General features: G+C 46.2%; 1 protein-coding gene across 1 annotated transcript in view; it reads right to left on the bottom strand.

Annotated features, from left to right (window-relative positions):
* Positions 1-24,992, bottom strand: part of GPC1 (glypican 1) — a 137,995-nt gene that overhangs the window by 54,181 nt on the left and 58,822 nt on the right. Inside the window, exon 2 of the mRNA XM_015870921.2 lies at positions 14,318-14,476. Coding sequence (XP_015726407.1) covers positions 14,318-14,476 — 159 coding nt within the window. The remainder of the gene's footprint in view (positions 1-14,317; positions 14,477-24,992) is intronic.

Raw genomic sequence — 24,992 nt, 5'->3', positions numbered from 1 at the left:
TTGCCAGGCTTGGGCTTAGCCGCGGTAGAACTGTTATTACTTTCTAGGCTGGAAGTGGAAATATTTCAAGGACTATTTTTTGACACTTTCACTGTGGCTTGATTTCTGCATCTATTAAAAAAAAAAAGTCTATATAGCTTGTGCTGTGGATGCTTTGCGAATCTTTGCATACAACTCCACTTTATAAAGCTATAGTGTGATAGACTTGCATATAATTTACTGCAGAATGAACGGCTAAAAAAAAGTGAATGCAAATGAAAATGTTAAGATCACTCCAGTTTTGTTTCCAGAATTAAAGCTAAATCCATCATCTCCTTCTTTTTATTATTTCTCAGAGTATATGGAAACAAGATAGAAACATGCCCCAAGAAGCACTGGTGTGTAAATAGACCTGACTGCACATGGCTTCCTTCCTAGTGCAGGCATTTGACAGCTCTTAACCCAAAACATCCTTAGAACCCAAAGAATACAGAAAGCTTTACTTCCTAAAGACATTCAGTTTCATCTTCCCAGCATGCCTGAGTCGAGTGAAATCCATTTACAAATACCATCAGTGCAAACACTTCAAAGCTTAGGAAATGCTTTTTAATTGCAATTACTGTGCCTGCCTTGGGCCACCCCGAGCATCCCTTGGTGCACAGGGTTTTGGCAGGCTGCGGAGCTCTGAGACGGGATTCTGCTTAGTACACGAGCTGTGCTACACAGCCCTGATGTGAGGCAGAGAAGCACTGAGCTGATCTTCCCGTGCATTGCACTGACCCAGGCAATGACAGACAGTGCAGTAAATGAATGGCTCCAAAGTATGAACATTTACAAATGTGGGACCATTTAACTCTGGAAATTACCTCTCAGGGCACTGATGATGTACTTCAGCTTCTCCCTCATTATGTACAGGCAGGCAGTTAGCCTGATTCCTGGGTTCACAGCCTGCTGCAAGGAAACTGTCACTTCATTTTGGAATACAGAGAAAGGAGAGACAAGAAAAATGAAGCGGAGGCATGTCTACAGCAATGCCTCCATGCAATTTCTCCTGGCTGCTGCGTAATTCTCAATGGCCCCATTTTAACAGAGCTAATCTCTATTTTTAACACATAATGTTATCCTTCCTCCATCTCACTTCTTCCATGCATAATAAGGAGCACCTGAGGTCCTTATATAGCTGTTGTTACTAACGGATGTGCGCTCTTTTTCAGTCTATCTGTCTTCATAATGCCTGTGGGAGCTGGGAAAGTCCTATTACAGTCTTGGGCTCAGAACATCAGGGATATTTAGGGGCCTGCCAGTGAGATAAATGGGATTAGCTGCCCCATGACTTTTCTGGCACTGAGCCTGCACTTCGTCCCTAAAATCACAAAGGACATCTTCAGTGAAGCAGGGAAGCAGTCCTGAGAGTCCCACAGCTGTGGCTGGGGGCTCATTTCTGGACCACCTCTTCCCTTTTGATTTAGTCTCATGCTGTTCAAGGGTGAGGAAATGAGATAAGGTAAAAATCACGTCCTCATTCCCTTCTGTCCGCACAGCTCTGTCAGCAGCTTTCAGCTGCAGCTTGAGGATGCAAGTCCTTCAGCAGGCTCTGCTTCACTTCAGCTCAGTTTACTCTCAAAAGGCTCTGCAAATTCATCTACCAAATCTCTTACTTAGCTCCGTGCTCCCGATTGCTTTTCCCACAGAGCAGCAGATGACTTCTGCCCTATGCACCTCACTGAGCACCTGGCTGTGGCTGGGCAGCCATGCCGTACTGCACACAGTGCCCACACAGCCTGCCTGCCAGGGGAGGGAAAATTCCATCCTCCTTCAGGGCTCTCCCAGCTCTCTGCCCAACCCTGACTATGGACATGCCAACGTGCCAGCCTCCTGCTCACAGAGCACCAGGAGCAGCGGGCTGCTGCCTTCTGCACTCAGCATCTGTCTGAATGCTGCCTACAAACAGCAATGTCTGTTTGGAACACCAAGCTTCCCAAAAGCAAACAGAGCCAGCCTGCCCCAAGGCAGCAGTACCCCACTTGTCTAAGAAACAACAGATTGCTGTCCCAACCCTGCCTGTGAGCTAGGCAACTCATCACAGGCAGTGCAGCTGCCGACACCTGGCACCAGCAGCCCACATCACGCAGCTCCTCCTGCACAAAGGGTGAGATGAGAACTTTTTGTGCATGGCCACTGAAGAGCCCAGGGTAACCCCAAAACGTTATTCTATCAGCCCAACCACACACTTTGAATGAAGAAGAGATGGTATTTTCCACTACCTCAAAGCAATTACTCCTTAGGATATATGCATTAGTTCAGTCTTTACAGGATTTAAATTAAGCCGAGAATTATATCATCCAAAGCTAACTACCTGAACATTTGCACGTGTCCTTTCAACATCTTAAAACCAGATGGTCTTTGATGCTCGTCACTTAAAAGCTGCATCATTTTGTCTGGGAATTGACCATTTAGCTTCCCTGAAGCAGGAGCTGAGAAAAAAATAATTATCTATTTTCAGGTTCAGATGAATATTTTATTATTTACTGCACGCATGAAATGCATCTTGATCCCGTCAGCTGGATTTTTGTAATAGCTGGAGGTCCTCCAAGATGTTAAAAACAGGAGGCTTACATTTGGTGTCCAAATTCAGCATCGCCTTTGAGTGCTGGGGGTGTGAGGGATGGAGCTGCCCATGTGAGATCACACAGGTTGTCTGGCCTTGCACTGCCCACTTTGCCTGCAACATCACTTTGCAATGTGGGGCCCTTGGAACATGAGCACGGCTCCTGCACATCAGATCTGCAATTCTTCTACAGAAGAAATCACTATTTGTTCCTTAGGTATTTGTTTTGCTAATTTATAGTGTTGCAAAGTAATTTTGTTATCGAAACAAAATTCAGTTCAAAGAGTGACAGCTTCCCCCTGAATTGCCTGTTAGCAGCAACCTGAAATTGAGGTATTTTATCAGCTGAGCTTGACCCAGTGAATTCCTATTATCACTAGAAAAACAACTTCCAGCATGTGATTTTAGGTTCCGGATTGTTTCATTTCATTGCAAACCTCTCAAAGTATGGAGGAACTGTACCCTATTTCTAGTTTAATGCTGCTATGAAATACCCAAATCTGCAGCTCTAGAGATAAACGTCTGGGTTTACATTCAAAACTTGAGTGAAATAATTAGAAAGATTTACTGCAGCATTTTGACTGCAGGGGAGACTGAAAAGCCCGAAATGTGCTGTTGGTGTCTGCTGACCTCCTGGGTGGCTCGGGAAGCTTTTGGTGCAGAACACACGAACATCAGACAGCCAATTACAGCAACGACAGCTCTGCCTGCACGCTGTGACCCAGCACTCAACCATGTGGTCTGCACGGATAGCTCTGCTATCAGCAATGCCTGTCCTTTTAAAACACATTGCATCGTAGAGACCTGCAAATTCTATGGCAGCACAGATTCCAAACCCTTCTGTCCTTTTGAAGATAATTAATCACTGAACTTTTTTTTAAAATGGAAACAGACCAAATCTAAACTATGCTGAGGTTGTCCTGGATATCACTCCTCTCAATGTGCTTTTATTGTTTGCAAGAAATATCTCTTTGCTCTCTTTGCCTACGTAACCCAGCCCCGTAACTGCTGCTCACCATGCTGACAACTGGCTGCCAATGTCTTCCCCCTGATGCCCAGGATTTTGCCTCTAAAGAGCTGGACTTGAGTGTGTGCAAGTGTGATTGGCTATGGGCTGTTTATACATTCTCCTGGTGTTAACCTATCCCCATCCTCAAAGCACAGTAAGCTTGCACAGAATCTGTAAATGAGAAGCCTGCGCAGCAGCAATATTCCCAACTCTGCTGCCCAGGAGGCGCTGCCTGTTAACACTCTGCCTTTCCAGCTTTTTTACCACAAGTCTCAAAGGTGGTTTTCCCCTTTCCCATGCCGTGCCCAATCCAGCAGCCAAGGGAGCATCCCTCCAGCTGTTTCAGAAGCCTGTGTACCAAATCCCTGCAACGTGCCATGCTAATGTCCCAGCAGAGAGGCCTTGTACCCCATAGGAAGGGCTATGGGCCCAGCAGCATGCCTGCTCATTTCGGAACACACAGAGCTGTTGGGAGGCCCAGCCAATTTGTTTTCAGAGTCTATACTTTGGATGCTCGTTTCTGCCTACTGCAGGCAGCACTTACCTCTTGGGTAACAGACGCTGATTCCCACTGCCACATTTTGGCTGGTACTGGTCTCTAAGCAGTGGGTTGGATGAGGTACGTTCTAGGGCTGGCTCTGCTCCCCTGGGCAGAGCAGACGTGTCAGGTTTTGCCCAGGCTTGGGGCCTGCTTCTCACTCCATGCCTTCAAAGAGGCCCTGGGACATCTCTGCCTCCAACAGCCCAGCACAGGTGTCCTGAGGTGTCACTGCTCTGCAGGCAAGAACAGAGCAAGAAACGGCCCAGAAGAAGCCTTACAGCAGTGGTTAGAGCAATGAGAGCACTGCAAGCCTTACAGGCATGCTTTGAGCTCAACAGCGATGGGCTCAGATAACAAGGAATGGTACCGTTGATCCCCCATGCTGTGATACACGTGTAGTGTTTTCCTCAGACAGAAATACTAGAAATGCTTCAGACACAACATTTCTCCATTAGCATTTTGTTTTCTTTCGTTTTGTTGTCAGAAAAAGGAAAGAACAGTAGACTCCCAATCTCTCTCCTGTTCATAATGATACCATCCCATGTAACTAAAGGTACTTGTTAGCTTCCAGCTTGGCATTTTCCACCACATCTTCTAGAGAAGAAAAAACATCCAGACCGTAGAAGTACTGAATTGTGAGTGCTCCTCCAGCACACCCAGAAGGCTGTTCTCTTTTGTGTTTAAACCAGCACAGTAAGTAATGCAGACAGGAAGCATAGAGAGTAACTGCTTACTGCTGAGCAAAGGCAAGAAAGGTCAAATGTTTATTTCCTATGTTGCTCCTATGCTTGCAGTGCCCAGAATCTTTTTAATTATATTTCATGGTACTCTGAACGTGCACAAGGACGTAACCTCTACTCACAGCTCACTTAAACTCTTGGTAATGAGAGAGCATTCCTACCCAGGACCTCTGCTGATCAGCTGAAGAATTTCACAAAAAACAGAAAAAAGCACTTCTTATTTCTCCGGCAGAAACACTCATCCAGTTTATAGAGAACTGTGAAGAAAAGCTGTTTTCTGGGGGTAGTGGTTTAAGCCTGTATGCATGCAACATCTGAAGTACAAAAACACAATCCCACCAGCAAGGCACATTTGCTGTAAGCATTACGATAGCGCTGGAAACTCCCAAGCACACCGTGCCAAACACCAAAGGAACACATAACAAAAACATCAGCCTCCTCCAAAGCTTCTCCTCTCCAAATATGTAATCTTCTCCCTCTTAGACATCAATAATAAATGGGTGATTAAATAAAGAGATCTTTGAAGATTTCACTTAACTTGTCCCCCTCAATGAAAATTTCCAGCAAGCAGACTGCAATGCACCTGTAAGTACACAGCTACAGCAAACGCCCCATGCATGTTCTGCATCAATCTTCCACCCAGGAGATCTGCTGAGGGATGAATTTTGGGGGGAAAAGCACAGCAGAACTTCTTAACCATTCCTGGGGCTGAGAAAAACCCAAGGATGGGTGCTTTGCAGGACGGCCCGCTGGCTGCCTTTGCTTTGCTCACTCCACAGCGGTGGACACTGCCTCATGCTGCCTCCATGCCGCAAAGCAGAGCCTTTGTGGCAGAGATATGTAAGGGAATGAGAACATCCAGGTTGCTCCCGAACCCTTAATTCAGCTCCCTGATGTGTGTGCATTGTGATACAATCTTTAATTAGCCGACGAGGAAATTAATAATTATGTACTGAGTGCAGGATTTGGCTGCTGTACAGTAAATAATGCAGCGTGCTACAAAACAACTGCTGATGATTCAGCAGGCACCATCTATCATATGCCCTGCAAGAAGCCAGGGGACTGGGAAAAAAGGAGCCTAGGATCACATCATTGAAGAGGGAGCATCGCTGCACAGCAGCACCAGAGCAGGAGGCGCAGGCTGAGGCTGCACAAAAAATCTGTTCAGTCTTTCACCTCGTGGAGTTTTTAGATGGATTTTGCAAACAGGGATCTTACAGCAAACCAGGACAAACTGGAGGCTTCTGCCCTCAGATGTCACCAGTGCAGCAAAGAGCAGATCATCGCTGTGTGTTATTCTATGCAGGGAGGACAGGCTGCATGGGACATGTGCATGTGTAAATGCATTACTCCTGACCCACAACAGCCCTGTCCGGGCTGGCAGCTCCTGTCTCTGCCCCCTGCCAGCCCAGGCAGACCAGCTGCAGACCTGGGGAGAGCTGCTGGCAGTGATCACCAGCTGGGAGCTCATGGTCCCCGGCTGGTACAGGCAGCATGTGGTGGGACTGGGAAGCCACTGTTCACAACCTGCTGCCGCCCAAACCCGCATGCTGCCCTATAATACTTCTGTTGGCATTTGTGAGTCCTAGAGGACTTTTGTTCATTTTTAGCAACAATAAAGCAGAGGTTGCATTTCACAAGCAAATCGGATCACCGCTGGCTCCAGGAGAGGAGGAACCTGGGGCTGCCTGTACTAAAGAGCAGAGGTGGTCTCCCCATGTTGCCTACTAATGCATTACTTGCAAAACATCACCAGGAACAAAGTCAAAGCTTCAGTATTCAGAGCAAAACTGTTTTGCTTTATATCCAACTTCCACTTCATTCAGAGCTTCATTTCTGCTTAAAAACAGCTGCTATGCAGCATCCACATTCAGCTAGAAACCCATGGCACTCTCAAGCCATGTGAACAAACTGTTTACCTCTCAGCATACAAGTATACTATCGTATTCAGCTCCTCTGTAGAATACAGCCCTTACCTTTGCATAAGAATGAAAATCCAAGCAAATTTCATGACTCTCTTTACGATGGTTTTCCCTATTAATTTGGTTTCAGGGTATCATCTGGCAGCCCTTACATGCTGATCCAGGGAAAGAGATTAAAGCTGTTGTTATAAGCAGCAGGTGTAGCAATCAATGCCAAAATGTACGCATCCCTCTTGGAGATGTAGTTACAACAAGCAGAGACAACATTTCCTGCACTGCATGCGAAAACAAAATGAGGTGATTGATAAAAATGTGCTTCTGAGGAAGAAAAAGAATCCTTATTTCTTTTTCCTGCTAACCTGGCTAATTTCAGGAAACACAAGAAATGGAACCAAAAAGCTCTGGCACAGCCTGGAAGGGAAGTGAGGCACTGGAAAAAGCCTGGCACCCATTACAGCATTCAAACTGCTGGACTGAAGGAAGGAAATTAAGAACAGAAGAGAGGGGAGAGGGGATGTGTTTGTGAGCAGCCACAGCAGATGCAGAGGTGAAATGTTTGTCAGTGAAGGCATCTAGTCTCTTTTTACCCCACAGTGGGGTTACCTTCCACTCTCGCTGCGTATAAATCAGTTCTCAGCCCAGTTTCTGTAAGCACAGAGCACCTTCAAGCTTCCACTAGTACTGCTGTTAGCCATGCCGATCCCTAAAAGTCAGCCCAACACCCCTGATCACACAGCATGCCACGTGCCACAAAGCTCTGCTGCATTCTTGCACCAATTTGTACAGGTTGGCTGCAGACTTCCCACAGGGCTTTGATCACTGCGTCCACTATGGAAGGGGCCTCACACAGAGCTCACTCCCACCAGAGGCCAAAGGAGCCTTCAGAGCCAGTGCCTGTTTCTTCCTAGAGTGAAGGCGCTGAGAACAAATGCATGGAAATATGATGAGCTCTTGTAAGAGATGGGGTGACTAGAAGTGTTTTGCTCTCTTACAAGAAGAAGATAATGACACTTAATGGACTAGAAGGACTGCCGGTACTCCAGAACCTTATCAGAAGTCATGAGGCTCGGGCTCTGTTCCCATCTCTGGTACAAACCTATTGCACGATGTACATTCTCCACGGTCCATTCACCTAAATCTGAATTATTATTATTATTTTTTAAAGTCATTGGCACAGATGTTGAGCCTTACAGCAACAAGAAGCTTCTTGGCTGTATCAAAGTGTCAGTAACTTCTAAGGCAGAATCAACAATTTGCTGCAAACATTTCTGGTTAAGAGAGAACAAAGTACTTCTATCAGCTCAAATGAGAACAGATATCTCGAAGCACTGAAAACAGCAGAGCCTCCTGTGTCCGGACATGCCACATATTTCAGGATCACAGTTTCAAGCTTATTGTGTGTGCTGATGTGTAAGTTGGGACAGCACCTCGCCTCTGCAGCACTTGGTGCACTCACTGTACCAGCAACAGAGAAGTGCATCACGTCAAGCTGTGGGGAATTACCCTCAGCACCAGCCTACCCGGGCCACCCCCAGCCGCTGTGGGACACCACCTGATAGTGAAGGCAGCAGCCAGCACTCACCATAAATGTTTGGCTGACTGACTGCTAACTGGGTGAAATCAGAGGTTTTCAGAGAGATTCATCCATCGATTCATCAATGGTGAAACAAACTCCGCCAATGATTTTTCTGGAATTCTACCAGGTCATCACTAATTTCTCACAAAACACGTCAGTGTCATCCTGTATCTTGGAAGAGCAGGTGCTTTCCTTCATGTCCCCCCAGGGATGTGCATTTCCCTGTTTTCAGTGCAGCGGCAGCTTTCTCTGGTGTGCGACAAATACTGTGACAGCTGTTGAAACTGAGATGCCTGATCTACTTTTCTACTCTCTGACTCATGCAGGGATGAAAACGGCTCTTTGCTTTGTGGTGTGCATGTCGCTGCAGCAGGCAGCCCAGTGCTGCGCTCCTGTCCCAGCCAGCACCACTGGCTCGTGTTGTTCTTATCCTTTTTTAAAGGAAAATACCGTGCCTGTGCCATCTGTTGAGCAAAGTGCTGCACGTATATTGCAATATGCCCTGCAGCACACGACAGAGCCTTGCAGATTAGATGAGAAGTGGCTGTAAGGGGAGAGAAAAGCCCAGGTGCTGGAGCTGTTACAGGTGAGCCTAAGTGTTTGCCTCCCCAAGGCACTGAGCTGTCAGGATTAATCTTGCTGAGCCCAGGAATGAGCCTTGATAGACACCGCGCCCCATTCCAGCAAACCATAAATACACAATGGGAGGCTGAGCACCACACATGAAAGCATCTTCCTTCTGCAGGCATGATGGCAGGACTACCACCCATCCTGCCCTGTGCTACGGCTTTCTTAAGGTGGCTCCTTGATGGAAATAAAGGAGGAGTTAAATGTGGGCACCTTCTGCCTTCCTCCTAGGGAGGCAGCCAAGGGAACCCTCTATCCATTCCTCCATCCTTGACCCACCTAGGGACCCCGCCAGGTCAGGGGATATTCACTTTGCTTTCTACCTCCTTCTACCTCCTCCCCAAACCAACTCCAAGGGCAGGAAGTTCAGGGGAGCCAAAGGGATCGCCTTGTGCAGTCCTTTGTCCAAGCTCTTTTGGTGAGTCCTGCAGTGAAAGCTGGGGAGAACTAGGCTTCTGCAGACTGATGTTGCCCAAGCACCACGCAGCAGTGGGAACAGAACAGCTATTGGTGCTCTGAGCTGGGCAGCTGTAGCAAACCCTGCACCCCAGGCTGTCAGCAAAATTCAGTGCTGAGCACGTACACAGCAGAGGTGAAGACTGACTGCTGGCACAGATGTTCAGCCACGAGGACAACAGCAGGCTGATGCAAGGCCTGTGTTTGGAACGACCCCTGGCACGTCAGCAAATATTGCTGAGCTGCTGCCCATGGGAATGTCCAGCCACTTCCAGTCTGCTGGGGATGTGGGTGTTGGCTGTCCTGCACAGCTGAGCCCATGCACACAAACCACAAAGGCAAGGCCTTGGCATGGGAGAACTACCACAAAAAGAGCAATTAGGGCTCTCCCAAGAAGAGCAGTCCGGCTAATTAGGGGCTTACAGGTCAGAAGAAATGGATCTGAGTCCCAGTTGTGGTTCCAGGGTGCAGTCGGTGCTGCTGTCAGGGGTGAGGGGGACGTGGGTGGCTCCTCTGGCGTCAAATGCCATGCCAGGCTGTGATGGAGGTGCAGAAAACACTCTGTGGAGTTACCTGATGCAAGCACTGCGGGTCCCTGTGGTCCAGCTGTGCACTGCTTCCATTGATTGTCACCCATTTCCTGCACAGAGCATTCCTGCAGCTCTTGGATCTTTTAGTGTGAGAGACATCAAATTTGGATGCCTTTACAATTTTGGGCTGGCGAGGTTTGGTTCTCATCATGTGAGTAAAACAGGCACCACATTCAGACTCTGGCAGGAGTGAGCTACATAATCTCCTGGCCACTACTCTCAAGCACTCCCAGCAGCGATAAATAAATTTACCTTCCAAACTCTAGCAAAGACACTCTTTAGCTCTCAAGCTATGTTAATTAGCTGCACAGCCTGCGCTTCAATACAGGCAATTTGCAGCTACCAGCCTTCGAAATGATGGAAGTTTCTGTGTGATATCAGCTTTCCGACGGACACCTGCCTGCATTTTAATTCGTGACTGAACACTACAGCTTAGAAATCCCAGAGTTTGTGACAGCTTTTAGACACACAGGGAGTGCTACACCCACCAAAATGAGGAAGAAAAGATTGGCACAGTATCACAGTGTAATTAAAAAGTAACTAAAGTGGGGGAAAATGGAGAGGACAGACAGGCGAGGACCTTGTCCCAACAAGAGAACCTTCACGGGTGGCAGAGGAACAACCCTGTTTCTTTCAGCCTGCAGCCCCTGCGTCACAGGAAAAAAAGCTAATTTTCCTATGCAAGTTCCCCCAAATGCTCTTGATGTTTGTAACTCACTCTGGGCACAACACAAGATGTGATGGCATTAGAGAGATGAGCTCCATCTCTGCAGCCAGCAGAGGGGGCCTGGTTCAGCTCTCAGCCGCCTCCTGAAATCCCTGACAGAGCAAAGTTGCTTGCCCAAGTATCTTGCTTATCACATTATATCACACATTGAAAGTTCCCAACATTGGGACTGACAGGGCTATGAAATATTTCCCAAACTCTGCCCAAACCCAACCGCAGCCCCCAGCTGAGCCCCAGGACATCAGCACCAACAGAGCAGCCGCACACCTCGCCCTGCCAATGCAGTGCACTGCTCAGACCTCCACGCTTGCCCTAGCACTTGCTTATAGAAAGCATATGCCTTCAATGCCTCGGATCTGTGGGTTTTTTCTACTTCTTCTTCTTCTTCTTTTTTTCTTTTTTTTTTTTTTCTTTTCTTTCCTTATTATATTAAAAACAATTGGCTGTAGAGCAAAGCAGTGCTTTCAACTAAAAGGTTAACAGCAAGCCAATGACTGTATGCAGAGCTCAAATTGGATGCCCCAGATCCTGCTAACCAAACTGAAGCAAAACAACGCTCTGGTAAGCAGACAAGCAAAACTGTAGGCTGTTAAACTTTAAATTTAGCTCTGGCAGATCCCGGGGGAAGGGCATCCCAGCAGGCAACTGCCCTCTGCTATGGAGGGAAAGCCATCAAACTGCAGAACCCTCTTCCACACAGATCTGTTTTACATGCATGCCTGTACATATCATCTGCATTTCATGTGTACCATTTCTCTAAAAGTACCTTGTAAGAGATAAAGGAGATCTCGCTCTCAGACACAAAGAGACTGTCCCAAAAGCAGCCAAAACTACAGATGATAATTGTGCAACAAACACACAGCTCTGAAAATAGGCCCACTGCTAACCTGGAGCTTTGCAGATCCCCACCAGCAGGACAAATTACCTTCTGAAGCCAAATGTTGAACACCAGTGCTAAGAACACTACTTCAGAAGCATATTGCTGTGGGCTTGATATTTTTACACTGGAGCTTCAGAGCAATCTGCGAGTGGATATTATTGCCATGATCAGCAGTGAGATTACAAAAGTAAGATTTGCTCTGGTGAATCTGAAGAAGATAGACAGCTCCAGGCCTACAGCTCAGTGTGCCACACCTAAATAAATAATTAGACTTCTAGGATGCAAATACTACAAGGAGGGGTGGACATCCCCATCCAGGGGCCAGTTTGGTTTGGCCAAGTCCTTCTGCAGCCAAACCAAATTGCAAACAAAGACAAGCCATGCACTGACACCTCTGCAATCTCAAAAGCTGCGCTCTCCCCTAAAAGGCCAAACATGGACACGGAGAAAGTGGAATGGAAAAACCCTTTCTAGAGTGCAACCCACAAGCACTGTGATATTAAAATCAGACCTAGGAATAAATCAAAAACAAAGGCAATGAAAAGTCTCACTTGGCCACAGAAGCTGCTGATAAGGAGATGCAACAAAACCTAGCATGTAGTGCCTAGAAAGTCTACTTCTAGTCTAGAAAGAACTTGTGAGTTAAAATAAATCCTCTACAGAAGAGGACTACAGCACTACCCACAAAATGTCTCAGCTAAGTGTAAGGTTAACATCAACTGAAAAATAGGTGGTTTCTACTATTTTGCTGCAGCAGTTACTGTGATTTCATTGACCTGTCGGCAGAACTACCTTAATTTTAAACCAGTTATACAGGAGCTAAAGAAAACCAAGCAAAAAACCACGTGTAGGTAAACTCCTGCTTGAAACAAAAACACAACATGATGAATGCTTTTAAAAAAACGGTGTCTTGCATAAATCATAAGCTCTATATTGACTGCAAGCATAGTTAATCAAACTGAAAAAGGTATAATGGGAGCAGGAAACATCTTCCTGGCCTTGAGGGCTCAAGTGAGGTTATTTCCACTGCAAAACACTAATGATCTGTGCATTACGGTCTGTTACAGCAATGCTTTACTTATTGAACACTTACATTGTTTGATGCTGTAAAAAACAACAAAAACAACAAACATGGCTGCGCACCACAGGAATTAATGGCTGTTTTTCAAACATACTATTAATAAGGAAAGCCCTCACAGCTCTATTCGGCATTCAACATAAGCATCCCTCCCTGAGATGCTTCTTTTTGCATACCATTATTCTTATTGCTGTTATTACTATTGATCCACCAAAGCATTACACTGAAGTTAAACCAGTCTTTCACTAGATAATATAACCCTCAAAGCTTTCCATCAAGACTTACACCCTCTTTCACAAGACAGGTACAAGCCTGTTCTTTTGAGTATTTGGGGCAAAAATAAAGAGCAGATGATCCAGCCAAAATTCACAAGAGGCAGAGAATGGAGAGGGCGCTGAAGCTGGTGGACTTTCTGTATTAGCCTCTGTGAGAGGCCAGAGGGGCAAGTGTGCTCAGCAGCAGTTCCCATTCAGCAAACAGCCTGAGCAACCAGCATTGGAAGGCTTTTTTGAAAATCTTGGCTATCACTTTTAAAGGTGAAAATCAATTAATTTTGAGCTTTTAAAAGAACGCCTTTGCTGTGGTCAGCCCTAGCCAGCTACAATGCATTTTGCAGAGATGCACTGTCTTTTCTTTCTATTCAGTGCAAAAGCACTTAATCTTGGTTATCAGCTCCCTGAAGGTCAGGTTTGTTTCTTTAGATCTATTATGTACTGTTTGAAATTTCCAGTCCCACCTATCTGGCTATTACAGCTTCTTCTCAATTCCTATTCTTCTCATGGTAACTCCATATGATGACTGCCAATAAAGTTAGGAGGACCGTGATTTTAAATGCCTGACCTTCTTCAAAATCTGATAATGGATACAGTCTCTGAATCATAGGTCATCTCAATTTTGCTAATAAACCATTTATTTCCAGAGGCCTCCAAGGCCTTGAGGCTTTCTGTGCACTACAAAATGTATTCTTCAGGGAACAATAAAAGTAAGAGAGCCATCCTTGGCCATTGCTTAGCACACTACAAGGGATGCTGTGCTTTGGAGAGCATGCCTGCCTACCACTGCTTAAGTGCAATGGCCTCTAAGTTCTTTGCTCCCATATACCATTTTCATATATGCTTGTGCAAAACTTAAAGGTATAAACATCTAACAGGAACTGAACCTTAACTGAAATATAAATGGAGAAAACAAGAACAATCCAAACCTCCTTAGACCCTCCACACCTACTGAGAACTATCCAGTCACCTTTACTGTAGTCTTCTGCTTCTCATGCCAAGTCTTACATCAGTACCTCCAATGTTATGCTGTTGTGTGGTAAGACCAGATTACATTATGCTTGTAAAAGCTGCATCTGTGCCAAAGGATACAATTTGATGGCACAGGTGCCTGCCAGCCTCCTGCAATGGCCTCACTGAAACAGAGCTCTCAAAACGACTCGTCCTTTCAAAAACAGTCTGTGGTACAATTGCTATTGAAGGTCAACAGTTTGGACAAACTACTAAATGAGATGCAGAGAAATTCATATCCATCATGAATACTGCAGTGACTGGGACCTGAGCAGGAGGTGAACAGAGCAGTTTCACTTACTGTCAAAGCTTTTGTACTGCGCCGTTAGGATGGTCTGCACAGAGCGGCCGGCCTCTTTCATCATGGCTTCAAATTCACTTCGGCTTTTGTTTGCAAAGTTCTCCTCCATCTCACTGGTGCAGCAGGTGTAGCCTTGCGGACAGATTCGCAGGTGCTCCCCTAAAGTGAGAGAACACATAGTTGAGTGGCCAGCTCTGGATTTCATCCCAGATGACCTCAGCATAAAAACATTCCGACTCCCTGATAACCTGGCCTGCATTATGCATCAACTCATTAATTGCAGTTATCCTGCATTACTATAGCAGTTGGTCTGAATGCAGGTAGAAATCTTCTCATTCTGGACTGTGAGGGAAGGAAAAGTGAAGGCAATAAAATCCATGCGGCGGGCAAGGAAAATAGAAATACAAGTAACTCCCACCCCGTCTGCATAAGGGTATAAGGAACTATATAACAATATAACTACAAGGAACTAGAAAACTATAAGGACAGGAAAGGTAAAGTGACATGGATGTTAAATTGAAATACTCTTCAGAACAGAAGTTCCTTCTGACCCTCCTCAATCTCTTTATTCTGGAAAAGCAACCATTTGCATAGGCAGACCCAGCAACACTCTGAAAACAATTGCTGAAGTTCTTGAGAGTCCTCACAAACAAAGAGACATTCACCTGAAAACACACCTAACACTTCTCCTTGTCCAGCAACAAGTGTGCATTTGAACAAAATCAAACACCACGGTTATTTCTTTCAAAGAATAATAATAATAAAACAAACAAGCCCTTGTTTCAAGTCCACATTGCAATGAACCAACTGCAAAGAACATAGATTTATTGGGACTGCTGATTTTGCTGGCAGTTTTACAGGACTGCTGTCTTAATGTCATAGCTTAAACGAATGTTTAAAATCACATTTTATCTTATGTGCATCAACAGCTGAACCTGCACAGTCCCAGAGTTTCCCCACTGAAGACCTGAGTTATTTCTAGCCCAGAGCCCTTAGCAAATGCATGTCTCAGATTAAGGGGTCTTTAACATTGGCCATGTGTCCTCCCCTTGTCAAAGCCACGTAATTAGCAGCCCAGAAGCCATTCTGACAGGAGAGCTGACGTGTTTGAGGCAGAAGCCGTTCAGGAGCTTGCATTGGCTGGCACTGGGTTCCCTGGCAGACAGCTCCAGAACAACGTGCAAGCATGTGAGTTGAGCCTGCTCGGGAACACTCAGGCTCCAGAGGAACAGGAGCACAACAGGACCTGCTGGGCTGCACTGTCTGCAGGTCTGACTGGCTGCAGGCCCAGTGCCAGTGCTGCTGCTCCATATGGGTCAAGCTGTCCGTAGCTTAAAACCCAAACTTCTCTCACAGCTCCAGTCTTCAAATTGTGGCCTGCTGCTGGCCAGCATGGTACAGAGGCACCCAGTGTGCATTAGATGCCTCAGCTCACACCAGCCCATCAAGTCTGGAACTGCAGGGAGCAAACACTGGGCTCCAGAAACAAAGGGAGAAGACAGGAGGCCAGGAGCCTGGGGCAGGTCTGCAGCCTGCGGCCTCATGCCTGGGAGCTGCAGCCTGGGCAGAACCATGCCTGCCCTGGAGGCAGGGCCCCAAGAGGGCTCTGTGCTGCACCCTACACGCCCACCAACAAGGAGGAGCAGCATGATTTTGAGGTCTGCTAATTACAGTGTGACGTGATTACAGTGTCACATGAGCAGACAAAATCCTTCATGCTCCCACCCCAGCCTGAAGCGCCGGGTGTGTTCCAGCAGTGGCAGCCGTCCAGCACTGCTCCGCTAACACAGCATCACACAGCCTGCAGCCAATGGAGAGCAGAGAAAGTGGGGGGAAAGACAGAAAGGGAAGAGGCAAACTCATAGCTAAAACTGCTTAATTTTACACAACTTATGGAATCAAACTGATATTTAAATTAAATAAATAAATAAAAGATTAAATTCAGAGCAGCCTTAATTCCTTTTGATGCAACATTTATATTAGCTTTCTACAGGAGGTGTTTGTAGGGTACTCGGCACCACAGCATTTTATCTCAGTGGGGAGCTAAGTTTTCCTCATTTCTCTTTGTATGCCTGCCTTGGTGTGTACAAAAAAAGCCTTACAGCTCTGCTTCTCTTGCTTTGCTTTTTAACCCAACCCACCCTGGATTTGCTCCTATTATTTCAACATTTCTTTAAATTGATTTCAAAACAAACATACTCTAGAATGTATTTTTGTTTTCCCTGTATTTCAAAGTTCATTTGTTTGCTAACTCAACATTATGTCATTGCTGACAGTGCACTATAAATACCTCTGGGTTCACTTGGCTGAAGATGATCTGTAGATATCTATGGAGAGCTGGAGATGTTCTGCAGGCAGTGAATCTGCAAGACACAGTGCACTCTTCCTCTCTTCCTTTCTTGAGGACAAGAAAATATCACACTGTCTGGCTACAGGCCTTGATTGTCCTTCAGATACCTTCTCAGCTGGCATTGTCAGCAGAACACTTTGTCTATCATATTCATGACTCTGTTTGAGAGTGCCAACTATCAAATCACTTCACCACTTGTGCCAGGGCCCACAGGAAGAGCCCTGCTGCACACACCACTGACTTAGTGGAGCTCAGCCCCAGGCAGGCTGCCCTGCAGGGAGAAGAGCAGGCCCAGGGGTCTAAAGGCAACACTGAGAGCTCTCAGCTCAAGTTAGCCATGGAAATAGTGCTATTTCTATTGTATTCACATGATGCAGGGAATGGTATTTATCACAATTTTTGCAGAAGGTTGGGGGTTATTTGGATGTATTAAGAGTATCTAAATGCAAATTATTACAAAAATAAATTCTGGGAGGAATAATTTATTCCAGGCTGCAATAAATTAATTGTGACTCTTCCCTCTTATTTGTAATTTTCATCCCACCCAATTCTCCAAACTGCTCCAGAAACTCTTCTCTTGCTCCTAGACCCAAACCGACCCCTACTGCTCCATTGCCAAGCTTCTTCCCAGCCCCTCTGCACCAAGCATCTGTGTAAGGTAGACAGGGAGCAGCTGCTCTCACAGCAACTGCCAGCATCAGACTGAACTGAAAGTCATGTTGCTCCATTAAGGGGAGCACAACTCAGGAAGTCTCCTGCACTGCAAAGGCTGGTGTCAGCTCAGCACTGTGCAGCCCGTTTCCTTGCTGTGCAGTTACCTGTGGGCAAAATAGGAGATATATCTTCTAGTTGTGTGCTAAGAGTATTGGTCTGTTTGGCTTCACGTTGCACGTGGAGTCATGGCAGGCCCAAATATGAAGAGCTGCATAGGAAACCTTCCAAATCTGATTAAAAGGCACAGAGCCATGTTCCTCCCTGCTCTGAGCAACAGCAGTGGACAAGGATGTGCCACTTTCATGTTTTACCACCTGATGGTTGACCAGACAGCCTGTGCTACCCGAGATGAACTCATGTTTTTGTGCCAGATAAAGAAAACATCGGTGATAACAACAGCAAACCGTGCCTTAAGACAACACCACAGCAAAACATGAATGCATGTTCACACAGCCCATCATTCCAGCCAGGATTATATCCAACAAGTGAAAATGCAAGGACAGATAATCCGTAAGATTTGCTCACTCCACTCTTTACCTTTCAACTCCTACCAAGACTTAATAAACTATCAAAACACTGTTAACCAAATAAGACAGCTCAATCTGGCTGCTGCAGGGAATTGGCTCTGTACCAGGTCAGCGCTGCTCCATAACTGCATTACAATGAAGTTCTGACACAGTGAAGAGATGCTGGTATTTCTGAGGAATACTACAGCTGGCACCCTCAAGCAAAAGACCCCAGGCAGGCAGAGGCCCACTCTGTCTTGCAGCTGTTCAGGCCAGGAGTGTGGCTTTCAGGGAGAGAGGGGATGTGTGTGTGTGTGTGTAAGGCTGGATGAGAATTTCCTCCTATCTGCTCCATTAGTGCATTTAAATTGCTAAGACTCCAAGCTGTCAGCTCAGTGTCACGCTCACACACTGCAAGCGTGGTATCAATTTGTTTAATCCTAGACCCCGATGTCAGAAGAATTTATAAGGCAGGCAAACACGAGCAAAAAAAAGTTAATTAACAGAGGAGAAAGAGCCACCTACATGTCCTGGACAAATATTAAGTGCAGAGTAGATAAGAACGCCTTCAGAAATGACAGTTTGAGAATCCTAATGTCATCAGTGCATGTTTCTGTGGCAAACTGCCCAAAGGAAGGGAACAGAGAAAATGTCACAAGCGCTGACAACAGACGTGATTCTTCCTGAAGCGCTCTGCACGAAAGCAGTTTACCCACTCACTGCTCCTTTGGGGTTGGGGAGTGTCACTCTGAATGAACAAACTGCTCCCAGTTTCTCATTCGGGGCCTGGACGTGCCCTTCGCCGCAGGCGCTTGGCTCTCCCTCTCAATCACAGCCGTGCACACGCAGCACAAATCAGTGCAGGGTGCAGCAAGCCAAGTCTGTGTTTAAGGACAAAGTAGGAAAGGCCTTATAATTTGCAGTAGAAAATATCTTTTTTGGTGGTTGGATAGAGGAATGAAAGAATTTGGCTCTAGGGCCAAATCCACGTATACCACAAGTGAGGACCTCCACATCGCAGCTCCGATAGAGCACACCACAACCCGGTGCTCCCTGAGCCTCACCCTGGCCCTGGAGCTGGCACGGAGCTGCCTGGCTGCAGGACGAGCTGATCCGCCCCGAGAGGCTTCATCAGGGGAGCCACCCCACGGCCTGCAATTAGCATTCTCCAAATAAATCAGCCTTGAAAGAAGCTTTCAGTTCAGATCAGAGCAGTTGCGGGGATTGAGGAGGAATGCACAGGGAGCCGACTGTTGCGCTCTTTCCCTTTCTCTGAAAAGCAGGAAACCCTTTAAAAGAATCTCAGACAAGGGAAGAATTATCCTGTCTCTTTGCATAACGCTTGTGGGGACGAACTGAAGTTGTTTGTCATAATCCATCAATGACAGCCCCTTTCAGAGCAGTCCTGAGCACATCAGCTTCTTGCCAGATGTTCTGCTTTATTTCTTTTTTTTTTCTTCTTTGAACAAAGGGCCTTTTTATTCTCAGTTTTCTGCAAACTAAAATAAGATCAAACTGGAAACCTATTGCTCTTATCAGATGTAGTTTCATTCGTAACAACATAGATATGTTAGTACATAAAAGGCAAAGCAATTCATTAACTGATGTTTTTCAGTTTCCTCCCAGATGTTCTGCTAGCTTTTCTCCCAGTTTGCTGCAGGAGGGAGCAGTCCAGAAGAGCAATCTAAAAGGCACTGAACTAAGACTAAAGATGCAGTTCTTTAAGAGGCGATAGCTTTCGGCTTATTCCCGAGTAACCAAAAAACCCAAATCCAGCAGCAGCAGCTTTCAGGCATTATAATCCAGGACAGGAACTTGAGAAGGGTTTTGGTCCAAAAAGGAAGGGTCTTTTTATTAAATTATCAGGGTCACTCTGTCTGCTGGTAGGAACGAAAATGACTCCCTAGTGTGCAAAAAAGCTTGCCTTTAAATAGTTATTAAACAAATGGAACTGTCAGATCTAAGCCTAATTTAGCTCGAATGAATTTGCAAAAACAAAATGCCTATGCCCAAAACCTGAAGAAATTAGGTTTAATGGCAGTCAACCTTGAATTCCATAAATATGTTGCTTTTTCATTAAAAGGTGTGTGTAATGAATTGTCTGAACCACACAAATTCAAAACCATCCTTTTCAGATCACCGTGAAAATCTGAGTGTTCCTATGCAGCTGTCGGCTTATGTCCGGAGTGCTTATCTTTGCTCTACGTGTCAATGGGGTGCAGGAAGGTGCTGGGTTGCAGGGGCAGTTCTGTTTGCTGTGGGTTTTTTCACGTTGCAACTAAAAGCTTTGTCAGGTCTAGAAACACTCAGTTTATCACCAGGTATTGCTTCATGTCCCAAAGGTTTTGATGGGCAGCAAAACAGCAGAGGCCTTTCCTACAGCTTAAGCCACTATGACAGGAAATGTGAGCTACAGGGTCATCTCGTGGGAACATGAATTGCAGACTTCAGGCTGGACAAAAATCACACAGCTGATGCAGAACGTAGAAGAATGAGTCTGAAGCCTGCAGAAGTCTCTGGTTGCTGCATGCAAGAGATCTGCAGCAGAAGGAATTCAATATGCTGCCTTCCACCCCTGCACGGGTGAAGCCTGTGCCATCGCTCCCCCTTTTGTGCCTCCATCTGATCCTCCCAGCTACCAAGACACAGTAGATAACCCCAATGAGCTCCTCATCTATCCTCAGAGCTCACACAGGGCTATCAAGAGCTGAGGGCCCAGTTTTGGTCCCACTGCCATGTTGTGAGCAGCCTTCAGCAACAGCCACATCATCCCCTGCCACCAGGGTGAAATGGGCTCAGCACTGCTACTCCAACACCCTGCTTGATCTCAAAGCAGCTCATCCAAAATTCTACCAGAGAAATTTATTTTGGGCGACTCCTGTTTGGAAACTTAATGGAAGTGTAGTCGTTCCTGAGCATCAGGAACAGATGACTAAGAAATGTTGCCAGAATCTGTCTTTCAGCAAGATTAGTGTTGGGTTTGTGTGGTATCCTATTTATAACCCTGACAAACAGCTCACCCAATCATTTCATACTTAATCATAGCTGTCTGCCTGGCTCCCTTCAGAGAAACGCTTTTCAAAAAGTATCTGCCAACAACATAGGAACAAAAGGAAGCAAACCACAGTAAAAATAAAACTCGCTTCCCAAACCAGCCAACAGCACAGGCTCACAAGCAGTACAGAAACCAGGTCCTGGTAAACCACGAGGCATTATTATAGTGTCATGATTCGTGGTACTGCACAGCTACAGTTAGTCAGCGTTTCCACTGTAAACCTCTATTTTCAGGGAGGTTTGCAGCTCAGCTGCAAGAAATTAGTCCATGATGAAACTTGGCAGTAGAAATTGTAGAGTAAGGGTTTTTATTTTTCTTAACCAGTTAGAAATAAAAGAATCAGTGAATCACCAAGGTTGGAAAAGACCTCTAAGACCATCCAGTCTAACCATCCACATACCTACCACCAGGACTTCACCACTAAACCACATCCCTTAGTACCACATCTACACATTTCTTGAGCACCTCCAGGGACGATGTTCCTGGGCAGCCCATTCCAGCACTGACTTCTCTTTCAGAAAAGTATTTTATCCTCATATCCAATCTGAACCTCCCCTGCTGCAACTGGAGGCCATTCCCTCTTCTCCTATCACTGTTACAGGGAGCAGAGGCCAACCCCCACCTCGCCACAACCTCCTTCCCTTCTTTCAGGCAGTTGTAGAGAACAAAAAGGTTCCCCCTGAGCCTCCTCTACTCCAGCCTGACCCATCCCAGTTTCCTTGGCTGTTGTTTCCCCATCTCCAACCCCTCCCCCCTTATTTCTGAGGCCGTAACAGTAGTCATAAAAAAAAGCCAAAACAACAAAGAATGATTCCAGGTGCTTCTTGGTGGTTGGTTTCTGCGTGTCTCTCTTTGTGGTTAATGGGACCAAAACATAAATTTAGCTGGGATGTTCAGCTACAGAAGTTTTAAGAGTTTGAAGTTACGATTCCCACTGTTAGAGCTCAATTTTCCATCAGACACATTGGTGTTCATATCCATGGAGTTGATTGCTATGCGCTAAGGTGCCCTTACCCTCAGAGTAAACTGCCTATTTATCTAGTGCCAAAGATGGGTTTACACTTGATGGGATAGAGCTGTTGATTTACATGTCTTTCTATCTTTCTTTGAAACACCCTTTTCCAGGGATTATCAGAGATTGCTTCCTGCTCTCACCTCCAAAACTTGCACTACCCCTGCTGCTCCCCACACAGCCAGCTCCCAGCAGGGCTCCCAGTGGCACATACGTAGGCATGTCTGCAACCCCTGTGGAAGAAGTGTGGTGCAGTGAAAGGAGCAATATCCCAGTGGGGACAATATTAAACAGCACCTTTTGCAATGTTTTCACCCGCACTGAAATACTGACTGCTGTTTGCATGCCTGTGAATGTCAGAAAAACACTTTTTGCCAAGTAGGTCTGGGCTCTGCCTCCTAAGAATACAGTATTCAAGGTGGTAGTCAGGAATTAATAGATAAATGAACTCGGTAAGATTACTCATGTGCCTTCAATCATTTACAGGACTGCCAGCCGGATCGCGGCTTCAGAAGACTGGATTGCAGCTCCCACTGCAGCCATTACCCTGACACAGCACATCCACAGAGGAACAGCTGATAGCAGAGCTGCAATGTCTCCACAGAGCGTGGATATGGTTAGGAATATCTCACAGAAACTGTCATTCATTCAGTACTCAGCAAAACATATGAGGAGGGGTGAAAGAAATGCTCTGCAATTTCAGGCATTTATAACCTGAAAGGGACCCATTCTTGACATTTTCATTCCTGGGACTTTTTCACCTGAATGTCATTAAGAAATGGCAGATTCAGTTAGAATGCAGACGGTACCATTTTGTTTTCTTTAACCCTCTTCCCCAGAACACAAGCTTTTGATATTCTGCAGATACCTTGACAGAGTTTATGAGCCAGTCAGTAGAGGATACCACTTCTAAAAGATGTATTTAATTCTCTGACACTGTATATTCAAGAAGGTACGTTATTCCCATTTGGGAAAATCTGTGTATTTTGTGCTTCAGGTCCCAGGAACTTAATGGGCTCAAAATCCAGGATCCTAGCAAAAGCCACAGCGCTCCTTCCAGTCCCATGTTTTCTGAGCTCCCTGATTCGCCTTGTTCTTGTATGACCACATTCTTGTGGATCACACCACAATGCCATCACCAATAAACCTGAAAGCAGGTTTATCAAAGCCACACATTCAGTTAAGCCAGTGCAAAATGTTTTTGGCACTCTTAAAGATGCAGTACACCATCTCCACATATTCACTAGCCTGGCCACTATTGCAATTAATGAGTGTAATTCAAAGGCACCTTCTCTTTTCACAAGATCTCAGAAGTGTAATCCCAGTTTGACCAGAAAATGGCAATACAGCTACCCTGCACTCAGTGTGTTTCTCAGCACTACACTGCAGCATTCCTTCTCTGGGCTTGTTTTGGAGCAACAAAACCAAATGTCTGCAGAGGAGCAAAGTCTCCAAGCAGCAGGCTGTGCTCTGCAGAGCACTCCTGTTTGTGCGCGGATTGCCTGCCTCCCAGCAGCAAACTATGGCCTTTACTGGCTGGAGAGCAAATCAGGCAGGATTTGCTTCCCTGAGCACCCATGTAAGTAAACACTAGCAGTCCTCTTGGTTTGCTCTCAGTAAGCAAGTCATGTTCCAGCCTTCAGGCTTCCCCAGGGTGCCGCTAAGGGACTGCTCCTCTCCTACCACATGTGGTCGCACAGCTTGAATGCTAGTCATGGTGAGCTGCAGCAAACCCGGGAGGGAGAAAATCCACATGAAACAGGTGCTGTCACTAGGGATGCTCAGAATCAGGCTGGGCAAACAGTTCTAAATATTCTCTGCTGAGCAGCTCTGCGTTTGCTGAGACACGTGGTCTCAGAGGACTCTCATTCTCCATTTTCCAAGATGTTATGACCTGTGCTGACTGTCGTGTATACTTACCCAGCACTAGAAATAAAGGGCGCAATAAGATCTGCACCTTTAATTGCATCCTCATTGCTTGTGACAGCTGGAAAAAGCCTTCATTAATTCACTTAACACACTGGTTTTGATCCAGTTCAAACACCAGTCATCAGCAGAACACAAACCTCCCATTCCTGTTTGTGATGTACATCACCCGGCCCCATTTGCGCAGCCAGAGGGCAGCAGGTGGCCCCCAGCTCGGGAGTACTCCTCCCATCCAGAGCTGTGCCTCCCTGCCCCAGTGCTGGGACATGAACATGTGTGAACTCCTCAGCTCTGTAAGACTATGCCTGGGACTTCCTGAAGCCCCTTCAGCGTACATTGCCATGGCCAGGCTTGTGGGGACACAGGGTAGACATCCCCACTTCCATCCCAGCATGAGCTCTCATCGACAACCAGTTGCTCCCCTGTTTCCTCACCTCCGCAGCTGCCACAGCTCAGGGTGCACAAACCATACAACCTACACTGTTAGCTGCCTTCCACTAGCGGAGACTCAGAGCTACTGACTTCCAAGGCAGCACCTGGCATGGGGAACAACTGGGAATGAATCAGGTCAACTTGCACAAGAGCTGCTGTTAAAAACCCCGTGCCTTTTCAATGTGAGTAAAGCACTCACTACAACTTCAGGCTGTTGCTCACCTAAAACCTGAAGCTCCTCCCATTTAAGCTGATGGTACAACTCCTCAAAGGTAGAGGGACTGGGCCCACAGTGCTTCGTAACTCTTTTTTGACCCACTGGTGAGGTCAACAGCAGGTTAGAAAAGGGAAAAGAGCCTTCACGTCCATCAACCCTTTTCTGAACAGCAGAGAAAGTTTGCAAAACCAAAGGGAGAGCCTTTTGTTCTGTGGTTTTAATAACAGCCATTGCACAGCAATTTGCCCTGGTGCCAGGAGTGTGAGCTAAGTGCCACATTTCAGAAGCGAAGCCCTACAAACACTGATGGCCAAGCCCAACATGTCTTCCATGATGCACTTGGCATTCCCTATGTCAAACAGCTAACTCGCTCCTAGCTACAGCACCTGTAATATAAGAAACTGGGGAAGATGAGTTTCTGCCACAAGTCCTGGATGTATTTTGATTTCATATTTTCGCCTGC

Source organism: Coturnix japonica, chromosome 9, assembly GCF_001577835.2.
Source record: "Coturnix japonica isolate 7356 chromosome 9, Coturnix japonica 2.1, whole genome shotgun sequence".
Classification (NCBI taxonomy): domain Eukaryota; kingdom Metazoa; phylum Chordata; class Aves; order Galliformes; family Phasianidae; genus Coturnix; species Coturnix japonica.
Note: the sequence above shows the minus strand (reverse complement) of the source record. Positions and strands in the feature narration are given on the sequence as shown.